The following is an 18,462-nucleotide window of genomic DNA, read 5'->3' as shown; positions in this document are numbered from 1 at the left end:
GTGTTACTATAACCAAAAACTACTATTACACATTCACAGGTATCTCATACCTACTTCAAAACACCCCTTCAAAGAATATCCCATCTCTTAGGAGAGTATTTATAGTGTGTCAACAAGGAAAATAATCAGAGGGCAAGACATTCTCTTAATTGTGAATTATAAAACAGGAGATTAAACCCACTACAAATAGCTCACTACTTTACTCTGTTCACATACATGGCATCAGCTAAGTCTAACAAAAGGGCTAACAACAGATGACAAAAATTGGTGGCTTTGATATAACAGTGCGGTAGGACTGTACTTCATAAAGAACTGAAAAATCATTGAAATGGCAATCTTAAAAAGACTTGTCTTTTCTTTCCTATTCCATGCTTGAACTATGCAAAAAGCAGGAGCTGTGACCTGTACCTGGTATGTGACACTGCATCCCAAGTGTCGTAAGAGAAATCAAGCGTTCTGACTGGGGTGTTCCTGAACTACAGCTTGTTTCGAACACTGGCCAGCAAGGCATAGCCTAGGGAATCGCAGGGTCTACAGCTGCAGCCTGCACCAACAACAAAGTGTTCAAGTGACTGCTGCATGCTTAACTAGTGAGAGCTAACTGCCAGCTGCCTCCCATATTCATTAAGAAGCACGATGTACAGCATGGCTACTCTCTCAGTACTTTAAGGAATGCTATGGAAAGATCCTACCCTATGCCAGCAAGAAATGAGAAGGAAGACTGCAACCTCATCTCCTGCTTTGCCCACAAGAGAGGAGAATGCTCCTGCTATCATTAGGTAACCTTACTGACAACTTTCCTCTTCTACATTTCAAAGATTTTATACAGTCTTCATACTGTATCTCTGGACCATCTGATGGCAACTCTGAATCACTGATAATCTGTTTTCAACAAAGGTACTGAAGAAAGCCCCTATACTGTATCATGAACTTAACACAAGATAACATGAGCTCCTGTCATGGATAAAACCCCAAAACCTCCAAGTGCTATACCTACTGTTATTTTCCCTTGAAAATTAATATTGATGTTTTGTAAAGGACACAAGATCATCAAATAAAATAAATGGAGTCAACCTGTTATCTGCTTAGAGAAATAAATAGTTATTTAGCAAGTTCCTTTCACAACCTAAGACTTTCAATCCTAAATTAAAACAGTATTTTTAACGCACAGCTGCTAGCTATCTTATCTGATCCTATTTTGTTAACTTGAATTCTAGGAAATAAAACTCTTGCCTTCCCCTTCCAAAGAAAATGTCCTTTATTAAAAAAATAAACTTGCATAAATTAGACTTTACCTCGCAGAAGAGGATTCAAATCCTTTAACATTTTCTAAAAGTAGATATTTTGGAAGCTTCTGCAGTCTACAAGGAAAAAAATTAAACAAAACAGAGTAACAAGATGTAAACTACATTATATTCATCCACAGATTTGTTTAGCTACAAGAAAGATCAAAGTATTTCCAAATCATGCCAGCTGTTAAAGTTTAGCATCCTTAAAAACAATGTACCTCAACTTTCAAGGTAGCCTAGATCAAATCATTCCCAGCTGAATTAAAAATGTAGCTTGCTGGTAATCATAAAAACCAACAAAACCCACTTAAGTTCAGATGGACTGCTGCACCCTCCCGTACCCCATGCACATACTTCTGAAAATGCTTATCACATTCATTTCCTAAAGCATAACATTATTATTCAACAGATTGAGTTTGTAATAGCAAAGATAATTGTCAAGGGAAAAAACATCACTATTTAGCCATGGAATAGAAAACTTTTGTTTTAAAGTGCCTAAAACAAAATTCAGTGTCAAAATGTTACTTCAACTTTAGTGGTAACACATCAGAACCAGCATAGAACCAGCATTCATCTAATTACTTTAAGAAATATGACATGTTTAGAGCTCAAATTGCAGATATTCTCAACTTTTACTTAACTTTTTCATTTTGATGGGGGGGGGGGAGGGAGCTGAGGTTTAGCAAGATCAGTGCAGAGGTCTGGAAATAGGCTCATTCCAAAACTAGCATGTTAAATCTCTGGAGAAAGGAACATGTCCAAACTGTACCAGGGACCAGTCTAAAAATTTAGAAGAATAGATTCAGATTCAAGTCTCTGCGAACACCCCTGGCACTGATTAATTCTCTAGTAAAGTTAATGTAGACATAGTATGTCTGTTATACATTGAGATCTTGGAACAGAATACAGAAACAGGGTATTAATGCCACCAGACAACAGTTCTGCACTTATTTAAGTCAGTAAGTGACTTTGGACTTCCACTGGTACAAATCACAGTAGCATTTGTTTTAGCCTGTTCTTAACTATCATCAACTAAAGACATTCATGTGAAGTATTAAAGAACTAAAGGCTTTCACAACAAACTGGAAAATGTACAAGGTACTACATCAAATTTAAAGATACTAAAGCTAATAGTGAAAAAATAGTACTACACTAACAAAAAAAGCAGCAGCAGCCAAATTCCCTGCAGAGGAATGGAGAATGTATCTGTTGGTGTGCCTACCCACACTCAACATCATCATCTACTATGAAACTTTTTTTAAAAAGATTTTTAAAGTTATGAATCCAAAGCATAGCCTGAAATGCAAGAGCACAGGCAGGATCAACAGATCACAAGATAAGTAATCACCACACAAAGAGTATGTTAAATACTTGGCAGGTATTAACATTACAAATGTGCCTGTAAAAGTAGCACTCTGACCTCTTAGCATTAGATTTCCCTGGGTTATTGCTTAGACATGATAAACAGACCACTTGGGTCAAACTTTGTTTGCTGGCTGTGTTCTCCAATGTTTTCCCTGGTCTTTCCAGATCTTGGAATTGTCCTTTCCATCTAATACCTTTCTTCTCAGAATATCTTCGAGCCTCATTTCAGCAACATTTCATTATAAAAGGCTGAACATAAGGTAGAAATAGCCAAGGGATGAGAAATTTATCGTTCTCATAAACTGAATGCATGCTGTACCAAATTAGAATGCAAATTCCTATATTAAGAATTTCCCTTTTTTGGGCTGAAATACTCCACACTCAATGTCTGGCAAATATGTCATATCCAAAAAATACACAAGCACTATCTCGGTAAAACATAAATCTATTGGAACCGAGAAACTCTACAGAAGCCACCATCTTGAACATTTTACAGACTACTTACAGCAATTACTGCCTCAAGAAACCACCTGCCCAAGGGAGATAAGGGACATCACGAGGGTCTCATGGGGTGTTGAGATAAAAGTACCACAGCCAAACCCAGCTCCTTTGCATAGTCATGACGAAAAACATATGCCCTGTAATGTCTAAAGCTTTGGTTTTGAGAAGGAAAAGCTTCTGCCCTTTATCCAGCTAAATCCATAGCAACCAGGAAGCAATATTTCCATATTAATGCACAAAAGTGTCACAAAACCAGCCAGCCTCTTAACTGTGTCTCAGTTTAACAGAAAGGAATACTTAAGTCAGGATTCCTTTAAGGATAAGGAAGGTACTATTATTCTGACAAATTACTGACTTACACACCATCTGCTGGTTTTAATTTATCATTTTGAAAGGTCAGTCCGGAGGACTGAGTTACATTCCTCATTCTGGAAAAGACATCCTTTGCAATTTCCAGAAATCCATGTTATCTATTTTTGTGTCTCTGCTAGAAACGGGAAAGTAATAATAATCTCTCTTTTCATTGTCTAACTTAACTAGGCTACAGAATCTGTATTGCGTTCTGTGCTCTCTGCCACAGATTTCTTGGGTGATCCCAGTGAAGCCACTCAGCCCTTCTGTGTCTGTGTTCTCTAACTGCTGATGACAAGGGCAAAAAGCTAGTCCTATTTAATATTGCTGGCTGCTGAAAAGTTCTTTCTGGAAGAAGGATGAAGACCCTTTTCTCCCAGCATCAACAGCAGTTCAAAAGAAAGGTTGTTGTTGGTATGTTTCCTTCTGTGTAGAAAAGCATTTGTGAGAGAGAGCACAAGAAAGCAAGCAAGCAACCACCAACCCCAACCCCCCTCGCCCCCCCCCCCCCCCCATCCTCCTGAAATTCTGAGAACAAGATTAACAAATCAAGAAATATATAAAGAACGGCTGTCCCAGTCTCCAGCAGAAGCAGGACTGCCAGGAACGGTTAAGTGTCTGGTACATTGTAACTGATGCAAATTCTCAGGCTCATGCCAACTGTGCCCAATGGACATCTCAATCCAGAACCAGAAACTTCTGCTGGATAATCTTCCTGGGCAACTTGCCCCACTTCCTCCAGAAGGGTTCCTACAGTGCTACACACCTCTTCCCGAAAAAAAGACTACAAGCTTTACTTGGAGCTGATTTTTAACGATCTCAATAAGAACAATTTAGGTCAGCAAAATCCACTGTTTCAAAATTTAAGGCATAAACAATACAAATAATTATGGCTATTTTATTAGGGACTGAAGTTTGACCAGGCAAAAATGACAGATCAATATTAAGACAAGGGCACTGTTCAGACAATGTAGTGCTATCTGAATTCTTAAGTATTACTAACCAAAAGCACACAATTTGCCCTGAGATATCTAGAAGCAGCATGAAAAAGACAGAATAGACACTTCAAGAAAGAACAGAAGGGGGGATGGAAGAAGTATCATATTGCCCATTCAATAACATATTTAAACTTTCCAACGTTGCCTATTCAAAAGTTGACAAAATGTTGAATCAAAGGTTTTTTTAATCTGGTATTTCAAACAATTTTCATGTTTCCATGATGCCCATTAGAAAACTATTATATTATCTACTCCTGTTTCTCTATAAAGTCAGTGCAAGTTTGATGCTGAACTGAAAATAACTAACTCAATGTTCCATTTCTAATATAGCCACAGTTTAAATAGACACCCAATAATAAGAAACCCCCAAACAATGAAAGCATATACAGTAACTATGAGATGATAATGGCATTAGTAAAATACAGGTGTTCATAAGTTACACAGGATCACGTGAAAACAAGTAATATAACACAATACTTGTAAGTCTCCCTGTAAAATACTAGAGATGACTTCTCTTGCCGAAATATAAAGGACCTACACAGAGGCTTAAGAACTGAGGCAGAAGTTCATTTATACCTTGGGAGAGTATCAAGGATATAGAGAAAGCTTTTTGCCCGTGGATCAGATACATCACCTTGCAGGCCAATTCTAAAAAAAGAATAAAGAAACACCTGTGTATTACTTGGAGCAGACTGACATTTGACTTACATTTTTCTACAGAATGCTGACAGTTTTTGCGTTGAGTTTCAAAAAGGGATTCTACAAAAGCAATGTGTACAGATACGAGGACCTGCTCACAGAATGAGTGTCCTAAGAAATGCTTTAAGGAATGAAAGCCTACCCTGGAATCCATCAGCTAATAGTGAGGTTAAAATCGAAGCATTTAGTAATAAAATCCACTCCCCAGTCTGCAAAGTGTTTAGCATTCTGGTCTTGTCCACCAAACCCCTTGAATGTACTTGGCTCTGAAAGGACAAAAAATCCCCACTGGGTTCCTGGGAATACCCCACTATTTTACATTGAATATAATACATTTATATGAATTAAAGCCTAAGTGCGCACCATTTTGCAGGATGGAGCCCCATGTGAATAACTTTGTAACATTAAACCAGACAGCTCATGTAGGTAATAAAGATAATATAACTATTCCAGACCCGTGTTCCTCTAATCTGTATTTGTATTAGCTCTTAAAAAAAGAATGAAGCCTTGGTAGAAGAGCTTCAGCATGTCTCTAAATTAGTCATACACAGATTTTTCTTTTCATCGTTTTACAAAAATTTTAAAAAAATTGAAATAATAATTCCTATATACATCATAGGTTTGCACAAATACATCTTTATAGGTCAACACCACTTTAGAAGGATCTTTTTAATCTTAGAGCATTCAATGAGATATACTGTCTTACACAAGCAGTTTCATCACCATCAACAGACTTTTTCATGAAGCTAGTCAATATTTAAGATTCAGACCGCTGCATTCCTTCCACTTCAGTAAACATCAGGATGAACAAAGCTACATTTTTGCTTAGAAAGATAGACAGATGAACCACACATAGGGTTACTCTTGAAAAACATTTCTCCTTTAACAGTACATACTGTAGTAACTGCACTTTTCTCCAAAGCATGCTGTATCTACCTGGTAAATGGCTGACAGGGAGGACTCATCAAAATCATATCAAAAGATAATCTGTCAAATTCTTTCAGTGTTATGCCCTGAATAAGGAAAGAGAAGAATGTTGAGTGTCATAAACTGTATGAAACTCTCAAGTCATCTTTCAGATCAAACTACCTCTCTTACTTCCGCTACATGCTTCATCTAGCAAAACACTACCTAATCTCCCATTTGACGTAATAAATTCAATTTTTTCTACCTTGGCAAACTGTACAATGCAAATATGCATTAATTGCTTTGAATATAAACCAAAACCGGTAACGATGTTAGCATCTATACATAATCTTGAGGGGTTTATGTACTCATTCTTTCAGAATAGGTGTATAGTGGTTCCTTCAATAGATACATCAAAACGCTTAACTACTTATTTCTCCCCATCCCTCCTCAAATATGTTATTCAACTAGAGAGCCTCTGTACATCAAAAACAACATGTTCATCATCATCATCAAAATCAACATGTTCAAAACAGGTGAAAAAAATATTACATCTTCTCAAAAAACAAAATATCTAAACAGAAAAGTAGCTCAGGTGTTAACATGGTAATTTCTATAGGTCCAGACTGTGGGGTATAATTCTTCGGAGCTCACTACCAACACATCCTGTACTGTTTATTTCATTCTAGTTTTTGCCTAGTAAAAATCCCTCACAGATATTATATGGCTGAAAGCTCTACTCTGCAAAAATATATTCTGTTCAGAGAAGAAAAAATTAGATCTGCTGCACTAATTAATTACACAGGTGGAAGTTCCCCTAGACTAAATTTTAACCAAAAGGACAGCATATTGAGGGGCCAAGAGGAGAGAAGGACAATGATCAAGTAACTGTAAGCCAAAGAAATCATTGCCTTACATATTTTGAGGGATATATAGCAAATGTAACATTACTGCCCACAGAAACTAGACAAAAGCTGCTATTTTTTCCCAATAAATTTAAAGAAGGTCTTACTGACTGTAATCTGCTCTTATCTACTATAAGGAGACATATGCAAGCATTCTCCTTTTCCCATATAAAACTGTAGATTATCATTCAGTCTGTTATTATTGAGTGGTGAATAGCCATTTAACCTTTAGCCACCTATTTAAGTCTTATTTAAGCTGGTGTCTCAAAACTAATTCATTATTTTTTACTGTCCTGTTGTAAAGCTGTAAAAGAAGATTAAGAGGTATACAGTATTTTCTAACTAAATCCAGGCAAAAAACCATGCCTAGTCTGCCCCTCCATTACTAAAACAGAATCTGATTTTAGCTAGTTCTTCAAATAATTCAGAAAAGGGACCCAATTTCTAAAATATTTGATCTATTGAACCCACAAAAAACCCACAAGACTGTCCCAAGTAATATGTCTTCCTGTGTTTTTCTGAGCTCAACCATAACTACAAAACAAAGACATGCCTCCAAGTAATTTGATTAAATTCTTTCAAAATACATAAAAAAATTTTTTTAATCTAAATTTGTCATTCCTTTACTGTTGGTAAGCATTCCTGTTGACATCATATAACTCTTCTTCATGTAGCAGTCAAGACTTTCAGGAAAAGACTGCAGTGTATCTCTCTAACTTCAACAAGCAACCACAACACAAGAAATCAAAGTTATCATAAAATTGCTATATTCGTAACAACATAATTAGATTTTTTTGTTTCTCTTGTTACTGACAAGGATAGTGAAGACAACATATTTCTAGAAAAGCCAGACTAGTGTAAAAAAAGACATTCATTACTCACCTCAATTGTCTTTGCCCATAATGGCGTGCCCGGAAAGTTGTGCTTATAAACTTCATTGGCAAGAGTGTTCACATCAACAGCAGCAACAACTTCTGCAGATGTGCAGCTTTCTAAAGTTAAAAAAAGAATTTGAAAACTGTAGCTTCTCTTTTACTGCTCTTGGAAAAAATATGTTTGCTCAGCTGCGTTACAGCTATGCTCAAAAATAAAAGGGAAATTATATGACTGAACTCTGCTGTGCTACCTTTAAAACTTTATAAGAAAAATACACCGTTTTTCTAATCATATGGCAAGTACTTCCCTTCCTCATATAAATCCAAAACCAAAAGCTAACCATGCACTTCTTAATTTGTAGGTACAGTCACACAAACTCCAAAGAGGGTGCATCTTTACAACGTTCCCACCTGCACTCATCTGGTCTCTCCGAGTTGGTCTCTACCACAGGAACGCAGCCTGAATCAATCTGCCAAGCCCCCCTGCCACTGCCTGCACCTCTCCAGCCACTGACAACTTACAGGAACTGAACATGTTATTTTGGAATATACTACTTCTCATTGTGAAAAAACAGCACCAATATGTTTGAGGTATATCTACTCTCACAAGAAAACTTTAAGAAGTTGCCTGCAAAACACTGGTGCTTATATTCCAGTAAAACCTTGGGCCTTGAATCCAGCTGCTGCCCCCTTTGAGTTCAAGGTCCCCAAAATATCAAAGGGTTTGAAGGACAAAATTTGGCAGCTCCTCTTCTCTCAATATCAAAGGAAGTACTTCTGGACACTTACATATGTCATTGAAAAGGAGAGAGCACAGTTTAACAAATCTACTGACAGCTAAAATCCTGAAAGAAAAATACACGAAAAAGAATGTAAATAACCAATTGTTAATTTATAGAGTAACAGAATAGTAAGCTCTACAGAAGCTAAAACCATAAAAAATCCAGTGTTTAATCCACTGCTCGTCATGTCACACTATTTATTATTACTAACCACAACACCTTCCCTCAGGCTTTTTATCCAGGAAGATAAGCTGTGGTCACCGTTATAGTTGCAGGCAGAAAACAGTGACCATACTTCCTGATACACAAAACCAGTTTCAACCACCAGGAAATTTACATCATAGTCACCATTACAAAGACTCAGATAAAAAATTAATTGCCCACGTTACATTTTATTTTTGCAAACCAAAATAAATAAGGCAAATAGCTACATGCCTTTGACTAGTCTGACAACATGCTCAAGTAACACTAACAAATGACCTTACAAGACACCTTATGAACTACTTCTAGTGGCCTAATTATTTACAGTTTGAGAGAATGAAAACTCAACTATGAAGTCCCCAGTGGATTTTATTTTGAGTGATACAGTTATCATCCATCTACTCTTTTTCAGGTTTTCAAGGCCACCTTATTCAAAACTAAGATGAATGAGAAATCTGGGTATTAGACAGATTGTAGCAGTCATTTTAACAAAGATCAACCTGGTTCTCCTGCATTTACTTGGTGCAATAGAGAACAATAAGGAGTTTCACAAGAAAAACACAGACAGTTGCCCATTAAGGGTCAACATACAAATTATTTGCAGTTACTGTCTTGACATTTTGACCATAAATTGTAACTAAGTATTAAATACAGGTGCACCCACGGGGACAACAGAACGACTACACCTGGGATTACAAAACAGGTATGTTAACACTGACATCTAGCGTGAAAAGAACATTGTGGTAGCAGGTTGACTGTCTCAATTTGCAAGTATATTCAAGAACCAACACTTTCATCTTCTTAAAACAAAGCGGCAACACCTAAGTAATGGGAACAAATTTCAAGTACTGTTTAAGAGACTGCTTTTCTCACTTACTCTTTCAGTTTTTAAACCATGTTGACCTGACAAGCTGATCCTTACTGCATGTTCCAGGCACTCCAGAAAAGGGGGGGGGGGGGGGGGGCTTAAAAAAAAAATCAGGAACCTCAAATCATTATCTAACTGAACATATAGTTTAAAAATGACAACTGACAGGGAACATGCTTTCTCTCACAACTCATGATTCAGATGTTCATCCTTTTTGCTACCATCAATCCAATCTCTCCCTGCACACACACAAGAAAAAAGAAATACTGAGGATTTGTATCAAGGGACTTCACAGGCCCAAATGCCTGGAAATAGTGAAAGAGAGTACACAGCTAATAGTAATTTATTGAATCTCCTTGCAATACAATGCTCTGTCTAAACCAGAGATGTTAACCTGCATGGAAAAGGGGCAGGAACTTTTCCTGAACTATTCCACCTGACATCCTCTCTTCTCATTTCAAAGGCCCGATAATTTTTTCAAAGCTTCTCCTCCTTTTCACTCAAAAGCTGTGGCTCACTTGGGAGTTCCTGTTACAGAACAGACTCCCTCTAAAAGCTGATTAAGCATATTTGTGTGGAAATACCCTGGAAACGCATGAAGGAGCTTGAGCAGACAAGCAGATCTCACACATCCAACCTAACAAAGAAAAGCTTGTGTAAATTTCAAACAATGAGAAAATGAAACATTTAAAAATAAATTCTCCTGAAATTAAAATAACTTTGATGTCAAACAGTGATATTCCATTTTGCTATATAAATATAAATTTATGACTTGAATATGACTATAGGAATGTAACATAAAAAAGACTGAAAGCAGAATCTAAAAAAACAGAATCAAGACCGTGTTTAACTATCCCCACTGACAAAAGGCACAAAAGCAACTCAGGAATATGAAAATGCCCCTGAATTGCTGACTTAGTGAGATGTTGAATCAACTCCCCAAAATATATAGCTGAACTTCAATACAGAAACAGACACAGCTCTGGAAACTTTTTCTTCCCCAAACAAGCACATCCAATCTTCAAAACACAGCCATTTGAGAGAACAACTATGCAGAAAACTTAATTTCATGCAGACTAAAGAAAAAAAAATACACATTTTTAAAGTGAAAATAAGTAGCTGCTAGAATACTTGATTTGCAATATTCCTCAACACCATGGTTTTTGAACAGAGACTTTGCATTTCTGAACAAGATGTTGTAGCTCAAAAGGAAGCCACAGACACGATGGGGAAGTTATGAGGGAGGTGCTATGGCTTATTTTTAGGCAGACTAGATGGTAATTCTCTTGGCAGAACTCAAATTTGTAACACCCTATGAGGAAAGTACTGATTTTGCACTTCAGGCTCAAAACCTCTAGATCCAAATAACAGAAACTGACTTATTTAAATTGCCTAAGGAGCAATCAAACTTTGGGTCCCAGTTCTCTATTTTGTTGTACAGACAATACTTATGAGCCATTTCAGCTATGTAGTAGTCACCTGAGTGAAAGGGACACTGCTGTAATGACTGGAAGGTGTGGCACTTGAAACAAAGGAAGACAGGATGCCTGCATTAGCTTCTCTTTTGAAAAAAACAAACCCAAAGGGTGTCATCTTCTAACACACAAATAATATTTCTGACATTACAATATCCGTCCTTTTCCTCTTCAGAATCGATTCCTTTGTCATGTGTTTCTAGCAGACCTTAAAATTAACATAGATCTGTTTATATTCACCACTGTACTTTGGTAATAGAATCATCAATGTCAGCAAAGCACATGAAATACATGGTGTTACACCAAGGGCAGAGCCTGGCAGAACTGAGCATATTGGAAAACCAGAGCCAGAATAGTTGTCTATTCTAACAGGTATATGGAAACAGACGGAAAAGGGAAGATTAGTCACATGTTTTGTCAGTCCTGTTTCCTTTTAAAACAGAGAGCAAAGATTTCATTTCTACATTGTCAGCTCTTGGCTGAAATGATTATGCTGAACTGCCCATGGCTACAGTCAACATGACTATCAGTAAAGTTGATACTTGCTTCCTGCCATGGATACTTGGCAACTTTTTTCACCGAACAGAATTTGTTCATGTTCAGCCATATAAATTGTTCAGCCATATGTAAATTCACATTACAGCACAACTGGCACTATCCTGTGCTACACAGGGCTATATTTTAGAAAATCATTACATCTAAATGAGTTAAGGTGTAAAAACTTGCTCTAACCAGCAGTATTTTTGTTTTGCATTGTGCTGAATCTTAAAGCTGCTTGCCAGTTTTGTCTCCTTTGTCTCTCCTCATAAGATAGCTATGCTCAGTGTCATTATGCACAGCAGTTTATTGTGCTGTGTAATTCAGAGAGATAATAAAATAAAATAAATAGAGATAACAGAGTATTAGAGACTCAAATTCTTACTCTGTAAAACTGAAATATAACAATTGCAGAGGAAAAATATCACCAATTTTATCATTACAAAATTATGGTATTTTAAAAGATGTCCTTTCATGTTCCATGCACAAGGACTTTCTTCAGTGACCTGGCAATTACAAGCACTTGTGGCAGAGACCTGGAACCCATTTTTCATGGGAAAACTGCCTAAATTAATAAACCGGTTAAGTTTGTTTTGGTTGGGAATGAAGCGCAGGCTGTTTGTTGATCAGAAGTTGCTGAGGAAATGAATTTGTAGCCACAGATTTTCTAAAAATAGGACACTTTTTCACTGCAGAAACTCTGCACATATATAAAGAATACGTTCACACACACATATATATAAAGTATCATAGGTTTAGACACATATGATCTAAACATTGACCTCTATAAATCTCGCAGTTTGGAGTACAGGGTGGGAAGAAGGAAGAAATGCACTCCCATCTCTTAGGTGCCTCAGTCTTTCAAGAATATATGAAGACTCACTGACTTCTAACCTTAATCAAGCTCAACTTTCTAAATTATATCCTTTTGCATGTCTTTGCTGTTAAACTTAAAATACTATTACAAAGCATTCAGAATTTAAAACTATAAATTCTACATATACTGAATTATCTACAGCTGAAGTACTGACACAGAGCTAGACAACTCCCAAGATTTTTCTTTTTCAGTTTTGGACTGAAATTGAAATTCAGGAACAGCCTTCTTTTCACTATAAAAAAGAATTTGATTCAACTATGTAACTATGTAGTGTTAACAGAGATATACTGTAAGAGAGTATAAACTTCCATGATCTTATTATAATTCAATTATTTCTTACTGTAGGCAAGGACAATTTCAAAACCAATTGCATGCTATTTGGCACCAAATGCATTCTACTTCAATGGCAGCTGCCAAAACAATGAACATCCTCATCCTACAAGCTCAAGTATATGCTATCCTAAGTTTATGAAAGATCACAGCCAAAAAGGACTTCAAATTAGAAAACGCAGGATCAGATGTCCTGGAAAATGCCTATTTGCCAACTGAAAACACTGACCATTTCACAGAAAAGTAGAAAGTTGGACCAGCTCTGCTAGATATAACTGGCCACAAAACTGGCTACATAACATGCCCAGGAAACAACACTGAGCCAGAACTGCCCAGAGCTGCAGAACAAGTAGCTTTCCTGGGGTGCTGCCACTGAAGTACTCCATGCTCCCTCTCTTTCCTACATGTTCCTATTATTTTTCTTGGCCATATAGAATCACTAGGAACCACACCAAGAAAATAAAAAGTATTATTCAAATTATTCGTCTCTCATATATCTCATTTACAGAGGGCTTGCTTTCAAGCTTCATATTTATATGGGAAAAACCCCTCTTCTAGTATTTGCATACTCGATCTAAACAGAAGATGCCAAACAATCTGTCATTTGCTAAATGATATCAAAAAAATTGTATCAGAGATACTTTCAAGTTGTATAGTTTCACATACACATATAGGCCTAAAACACATAAGAAACCCTATTACTAAATTAATTACAGAGAAATGTTCACTTTTTTCTCTTTGATTTCCACATAAAACCAAACACTTAAGTTCCCCCTGACTTTACCTTGTTCCTTTATAAACTGCAAGAAAACTGAACACAGATGTCTAAGAGACTTTAAAAGAGAAATCAGCAGAAAGGATCAAAATGCCTGACTATATCAGTATTCCTGAATGTAATAAAATTCATTAAAACCAGTTTTATATAATGACCTGTCATTAAATACCTAAGTCATTGCAAATGGTATAGAACCCTCTTTATTCAAATTGACTGCTTGCCTGAAAAGAGCAGAAATTACAACATGCACTGAAACTGATGCAGTTCTGTTTAGCAAGTTCAGAAACTTCAGTAAATTCAGTAAGCTTGGAAATAAATTTACCCTTTCAGGAAATAATATAAGGGGTTATGTTAATTCATGGAATCATTTAGGTTGGAAAAGACCTTTGAGATCATTAAGTTCAACTGTTAATCCAGGACTGCCAAATCCATCACTAAACCATCTCCCTAAGTGCCATATCTACACATTTTTCAAACACCTCCAACACCACCCTGGACAGCCTGTTCCAACGCTTGACCACCCTTCCAGTGAAAAAGTTTTTCCAAATACCCAATCTAAACCTCCCCTGGCACAACTTGAGGTTGTCTTGTCCTGTTGCTTGTTATCTGGGAGAAGAGACCAACACCCACCTGCCTACAGCCTCCTTTCAGGCAGCTGTAGAAAGTAGTAAGATGCTTCCTGAGCCTCCTTGTTCCCCAGACTAAACACCCCCAGTTCCCTCAGCCGCTCCTCATAAGACCTGTGCTCCAGACCCTTCACCAGCTTTGTTGCCCTTCTCTGGAGCGTGCACCTCAAGGTCCCTCTTGCAGTGAGGTGCCCAAAACTGAACACAGTGTTTGAGGTGCAGCCTCAACAGTGCTGAGTACAGGGGGACGGTCACTTCCCCAGCCCTGCTGGCCACACTGTTCCTCATACAAGCCAGAACGCTACTGGCCTTCTTGGCCACACTGCTGGCTCATGTTCCACCGGTTGTCAACCAGCCCCCCCCCCCCCCAAGTCATTTCCCACCAGGCACTTCCCAGCCACCCTTCCCCAGCCCGTAGCGCTGCGTGGGGCTGTTGTGCCCCCAGTGCAGGACCCGGCACTTCTCCCTGTTGAACCTCCTACAACTGGCCTCGGCCATGGGCCCGGCCTGCCCAGACCCCCCTGCAGAGCCTCCTGCCCCCCAGCAGATCAACACTCCCCCCGCTTCATGTCCTCTGCAAACTGGCTGAGGGGGCACTCGATCCCCTTGTCCAGATCACTGACACAGATATTAAACAGGACTGGCCCTAATACTGAGCCCTGGGGAACACCACTTGTGACCAAGTGCCAGCTGGATATAACTCCATTTACTACCATTCTTTCGGCTTGGCCATCCAGCCAGCTTTTTACCCTGTGAAGAGTACACCCATACAAGCCATTCCTTCATCGCCCCAACTACAGGATATATAAAGATGCTATATGATCTCAAGCCTTCATGTGAACAGTGACTTGCCACTGGGGCATCACTCAGTGAGTGTATCAGTTTAACTCTTGCAGCATGCTGCTGATCATCCACAAGACATCTATTATTAGCATGCTAAGAACACAGCTAGATCATATTCAGTAAAAATGTGCTACATACATATACACACCAACACATGACAAATAGCTGAGTGAAGGACCATGGTGTAGGCTGTTTCAGGAACCAGTCCACTTTCTATAGAAATACAGAAATTGTCTATAACATGCAGACAGTTCCCCAACACTTCAGAAACAAGACTACTAGCAAAGCAGTGTTACCATTACAGCTATATACACTATACACAGTGTATAATACCCTCTTCTCATTCCACAAGAAATCCTGAATCTGCAGTTCCATACAAAGAAGTATTTAACTCTTAATATTTTAAGAATGTCTCTGGGAATAAGGAAAATGCATCCTTATAACAGATGCTTAGGTCTATTTACAGTAACAATGCAGTTCGCTATTTCAGTATGTTGTGTATTTTTGTATATTACAAATATATAAAATATATACACATTCAAGCAAAAATTAATAGAAAAAATGCCACACTCCCAGTTATGATTATGTTTTAAATAACTATGCTAAACAGACTCTACTCTGTAAGCACAACTTTTAATATTACACAGTTCCTGGAAAAATAACAAGATAAGGGGAGTTTTTACCTGATGTTTTTGTGACAACACTCCCTATTATAGGATATAATGGAGGCTAATGCTTATGAAAGCTGAAGCATTGAAGGACTGTAGTTACAATTAATATTATTATGGTGACTCTTATACAAATTTGTGTTGAAACCTGGACTTGAAAGTAACAAGGCCCAGGGTACTTTACAAAAGAAATCAAAGGCCCTGGCTCAATTTTTTATTTGGGGAAGTCGTCACACAAAATCTATAGGACTTGCTTTAGGCCACCCAAGTCATGCTTTAACAATAAAGTAAACTGTGCTCCAGGTTCCTTGTACCAGAACACTCACCTGGGCACATGGTCTAGCACAAACTCTCTATGCCAGATCAAATTCCATATTCAGTTTTCATATTTATAAAATGTTATACCAACCACATACAGTCAGGCTCATATTGGATCATGTATCAGCTCTTCACCTAACTCCGTGCCATGATAACCAAGTGTATGTGCATACCTATGGAATACCCTGGCTAATTTGATTAACAGCCTGTGTTGTCTGCATGATCCCAATCCCATTTGCAGCAGGGGTGTGTCAACAGAAAACAGAGCATGTATTTATGAACACAAAATCACAGCCTTCCCAGGAGCAGCTGCATGGGCCAAAAAAATGCACATAGATCCCTAATTTCCATGCCAACATGCTCCTGGGTACCTGGTGCCACCCAGCAGGCCACAAACACTTGGGCACGGCACACTTTACAGCCACAGACCCCTAATGCAAACACATCTCTAACCAAAACCCAGTTACCAACCATCCTTACAACTCGCCCTCACACAGCCCCTGCCAGCAGGCCCACGACACAGCACCAACCCCACCGCCATGAGGTCGCTTTCCTGCCCCTGTAGAGGGGGAGAGGGGGAAGGCTGTGCCTCCGGGACTTGGGACGAGGCCTGCCACCCCACAGCGTCCTTCCACACGGTGCTTGTGCAAGACGGCGGCGGGAGGCGACGCACCAGGCCAGGGAAGGGGCTGCGGAAGGCCTGGGGCCATTTTAGCCCGCCCCGTCGAGAAGATGGCGCCCTCCACAGCCTCCCCTCGGGGGTCGGGGTCCCACCGAGAAGATGGCGCCCTCGGGGGTGAGTGAGGCGGCGGCCGGGGGAGCGCACGGCGGGGCTGCGGCGGCAGCGAGCACCGCGGGACGCGCTAGCGGCGGCCGCCCGCCGGTACCTTTCAGGGCCTGGTGCATCCCCCCGATGCCGCTGTAGAGCTCCAGCACCCGCAGCGGCGCCATTCTCCGCCAGCCGGCGCCCGGGCCGGCCCTCCCGGCAGCCTCCCCGAACACCGCCCGCCCGTTCCGCCGCTCTTTCGTTCCCACCTGCCCGCCCTCCTCCGTCCTGCTCGGGGCTGCCGGCTCCCTGCCAGCCACACCCGCTGCGCGGCCCCGGAGCAGCGGCTTAATCTGGCGTTGCTAATTGCTTGTTAAACCCCAAAGTGGGCTTGGGCCCGGAAGATGAAGCCGCCCCCTGAGGTGGCCGTGGGGCAGATGCTGGCCGGCAGCTCTACAATCTGCGCTCTCTTGGGAGCGAGGGATGAGAAGGGCCCGCTCCCTGCCATGAAGTCCCTTGGGGTCAACGTCTTCTGGTGACTGAGGGCTTCTCACGGGGGCAGCGATGAAACCCCCAGCCCCATTGCCCTGCCTCAGGCCCTGCACCACCACGGGCGGCCAGTGCCCGCGGGGAGGTGGAGGCCGTGCCTGGCAGTTGGCAGCAGGGCAGGCTGGAGGCCGAAATAATTTCAGGTGGCTTATACCTAGCCAGGGCAGAAGGAGAGAAAGGGGGTGCAGGGCAGCAAAAGGGTCTTATTGCTGAGGGGGTTTGCGTGCTGGCCTGCTGTCCAGATGGGTAGCTGATGTGAATGGCCCTCGGCAGTTTGACAGGCCCAACTGTTCTGTGATTTCAGCGTGCAGTGATGCTTTTGAGAAGTCATTTCAAAGCCTGCACTGCTGGTGGAACAGGAAGGAAGGAAATAACTGATGAAACTGTGCTAATTTGCTCCAACACTATGAAATTGTCATTGCTAAATTGAAAAGGAAGAGGCAACTTAAAGACACTGTTGTCTGTGAAAGGTAATTTGTTTTTAAAACAAGTGTTAGACAGATGCATTTGTACACATACAAACATACATGTAACAACCAGAGTAAATACCTTGCACACTATTATGTGTTACCCACCACATAGAAGTAGATACTCACCTATGCCTCAGTTTGCAGATTTAGATTGTAAAGTGAAGATGAAACATTAAAAAAACCCAAACCACAAACTAACAACAAACCACACCACCACCCCTCAAAAAAAAACCACCCTGGAACATGTTTCTCTTACAATTTGAGTTAATCATATTTTTGCAGAGCCTCTTAGAAACCTGTCAAAAAGAGTGGATTTCAGGAATATTTAATTTTCCTTAGAAGCTGCCTCATATAGCCTGTCATCGTAGCTCCTACCTCTTGCCTTTCAGTGGAGGAAGAATTTTTAGCTGAAACTGGAGGGCAAAAAAGAGAGAAATCTGCTGCCTTTCAACATACTTCTCCAGAATATGGGATGTGGAAAACAGTGG

The 18,462-nt window shown here is 39.8% G+C and overlaps 1 protein-coding gene across 10 annotated transcripts in view; it reads right to left on the bottom strand.

The window, feature by feature from the left end:
• Positions 1 to 17,336, bottom strand: part of TRDMT1 (tRNA aspartic acid methyltransferase 1) — a 29,041-nt gene extending 11,705 nt beyond the window's left edge. For 4 of the 10 annotated variants that reach the window (XR_008732003.1, XR_008732002.1, XR_008732004.1 and 1 more), the window contains exons 1-5: positions 17,077 to 17,218; positions 7,897 to 8,006; positions 6,140 to 6,216; positions 5,081 to 5,152; positions 1,296 to 1,361 (exon numbers count right to left, since the gene is read on the bottom strand). Coding sequence is in view for 7 of the 10 variants with exons in the window: in XM_055708917.1 (XP_055564892.1) it covers positions 1,296 to 1,361; positions 5,081 to 5,152; positions 6,140 to 6,216; positions 7,897 to 8,006; positions 17,077 to 17,140 (389 nt within the window). In the remaining 3 variants the exon portion in view is untranslated. The other 6 variants (XM_055708920.1, XM_014277088.3, XM_055708919.1 and 3 more) reach the window with 6 other exon arrangements.
• Between the last annotated feature and the right edge of the window lie 1,126 nt (positions 17,337 to 18,462).

The sequence above is a fragment of the Falco cherrug genome, chromosome 4 (genome assembly GCF_023634085.1).
Source record: "Falco cherrug isolate bFalChe1 chromosome 4, bFalChe1.pri, whole genome shotgun sequence".
In the NCBI taxonomy this organism is placed as follows: domain Eukaryota; kingdom Metazoa; phylum Chordata; class Aves; order Falconiformes; family Falconidae; genus Falco; species Falco cherrug.
This window is presented reverse-complemented; position numbering and strand designations above follow the sequence as displayed.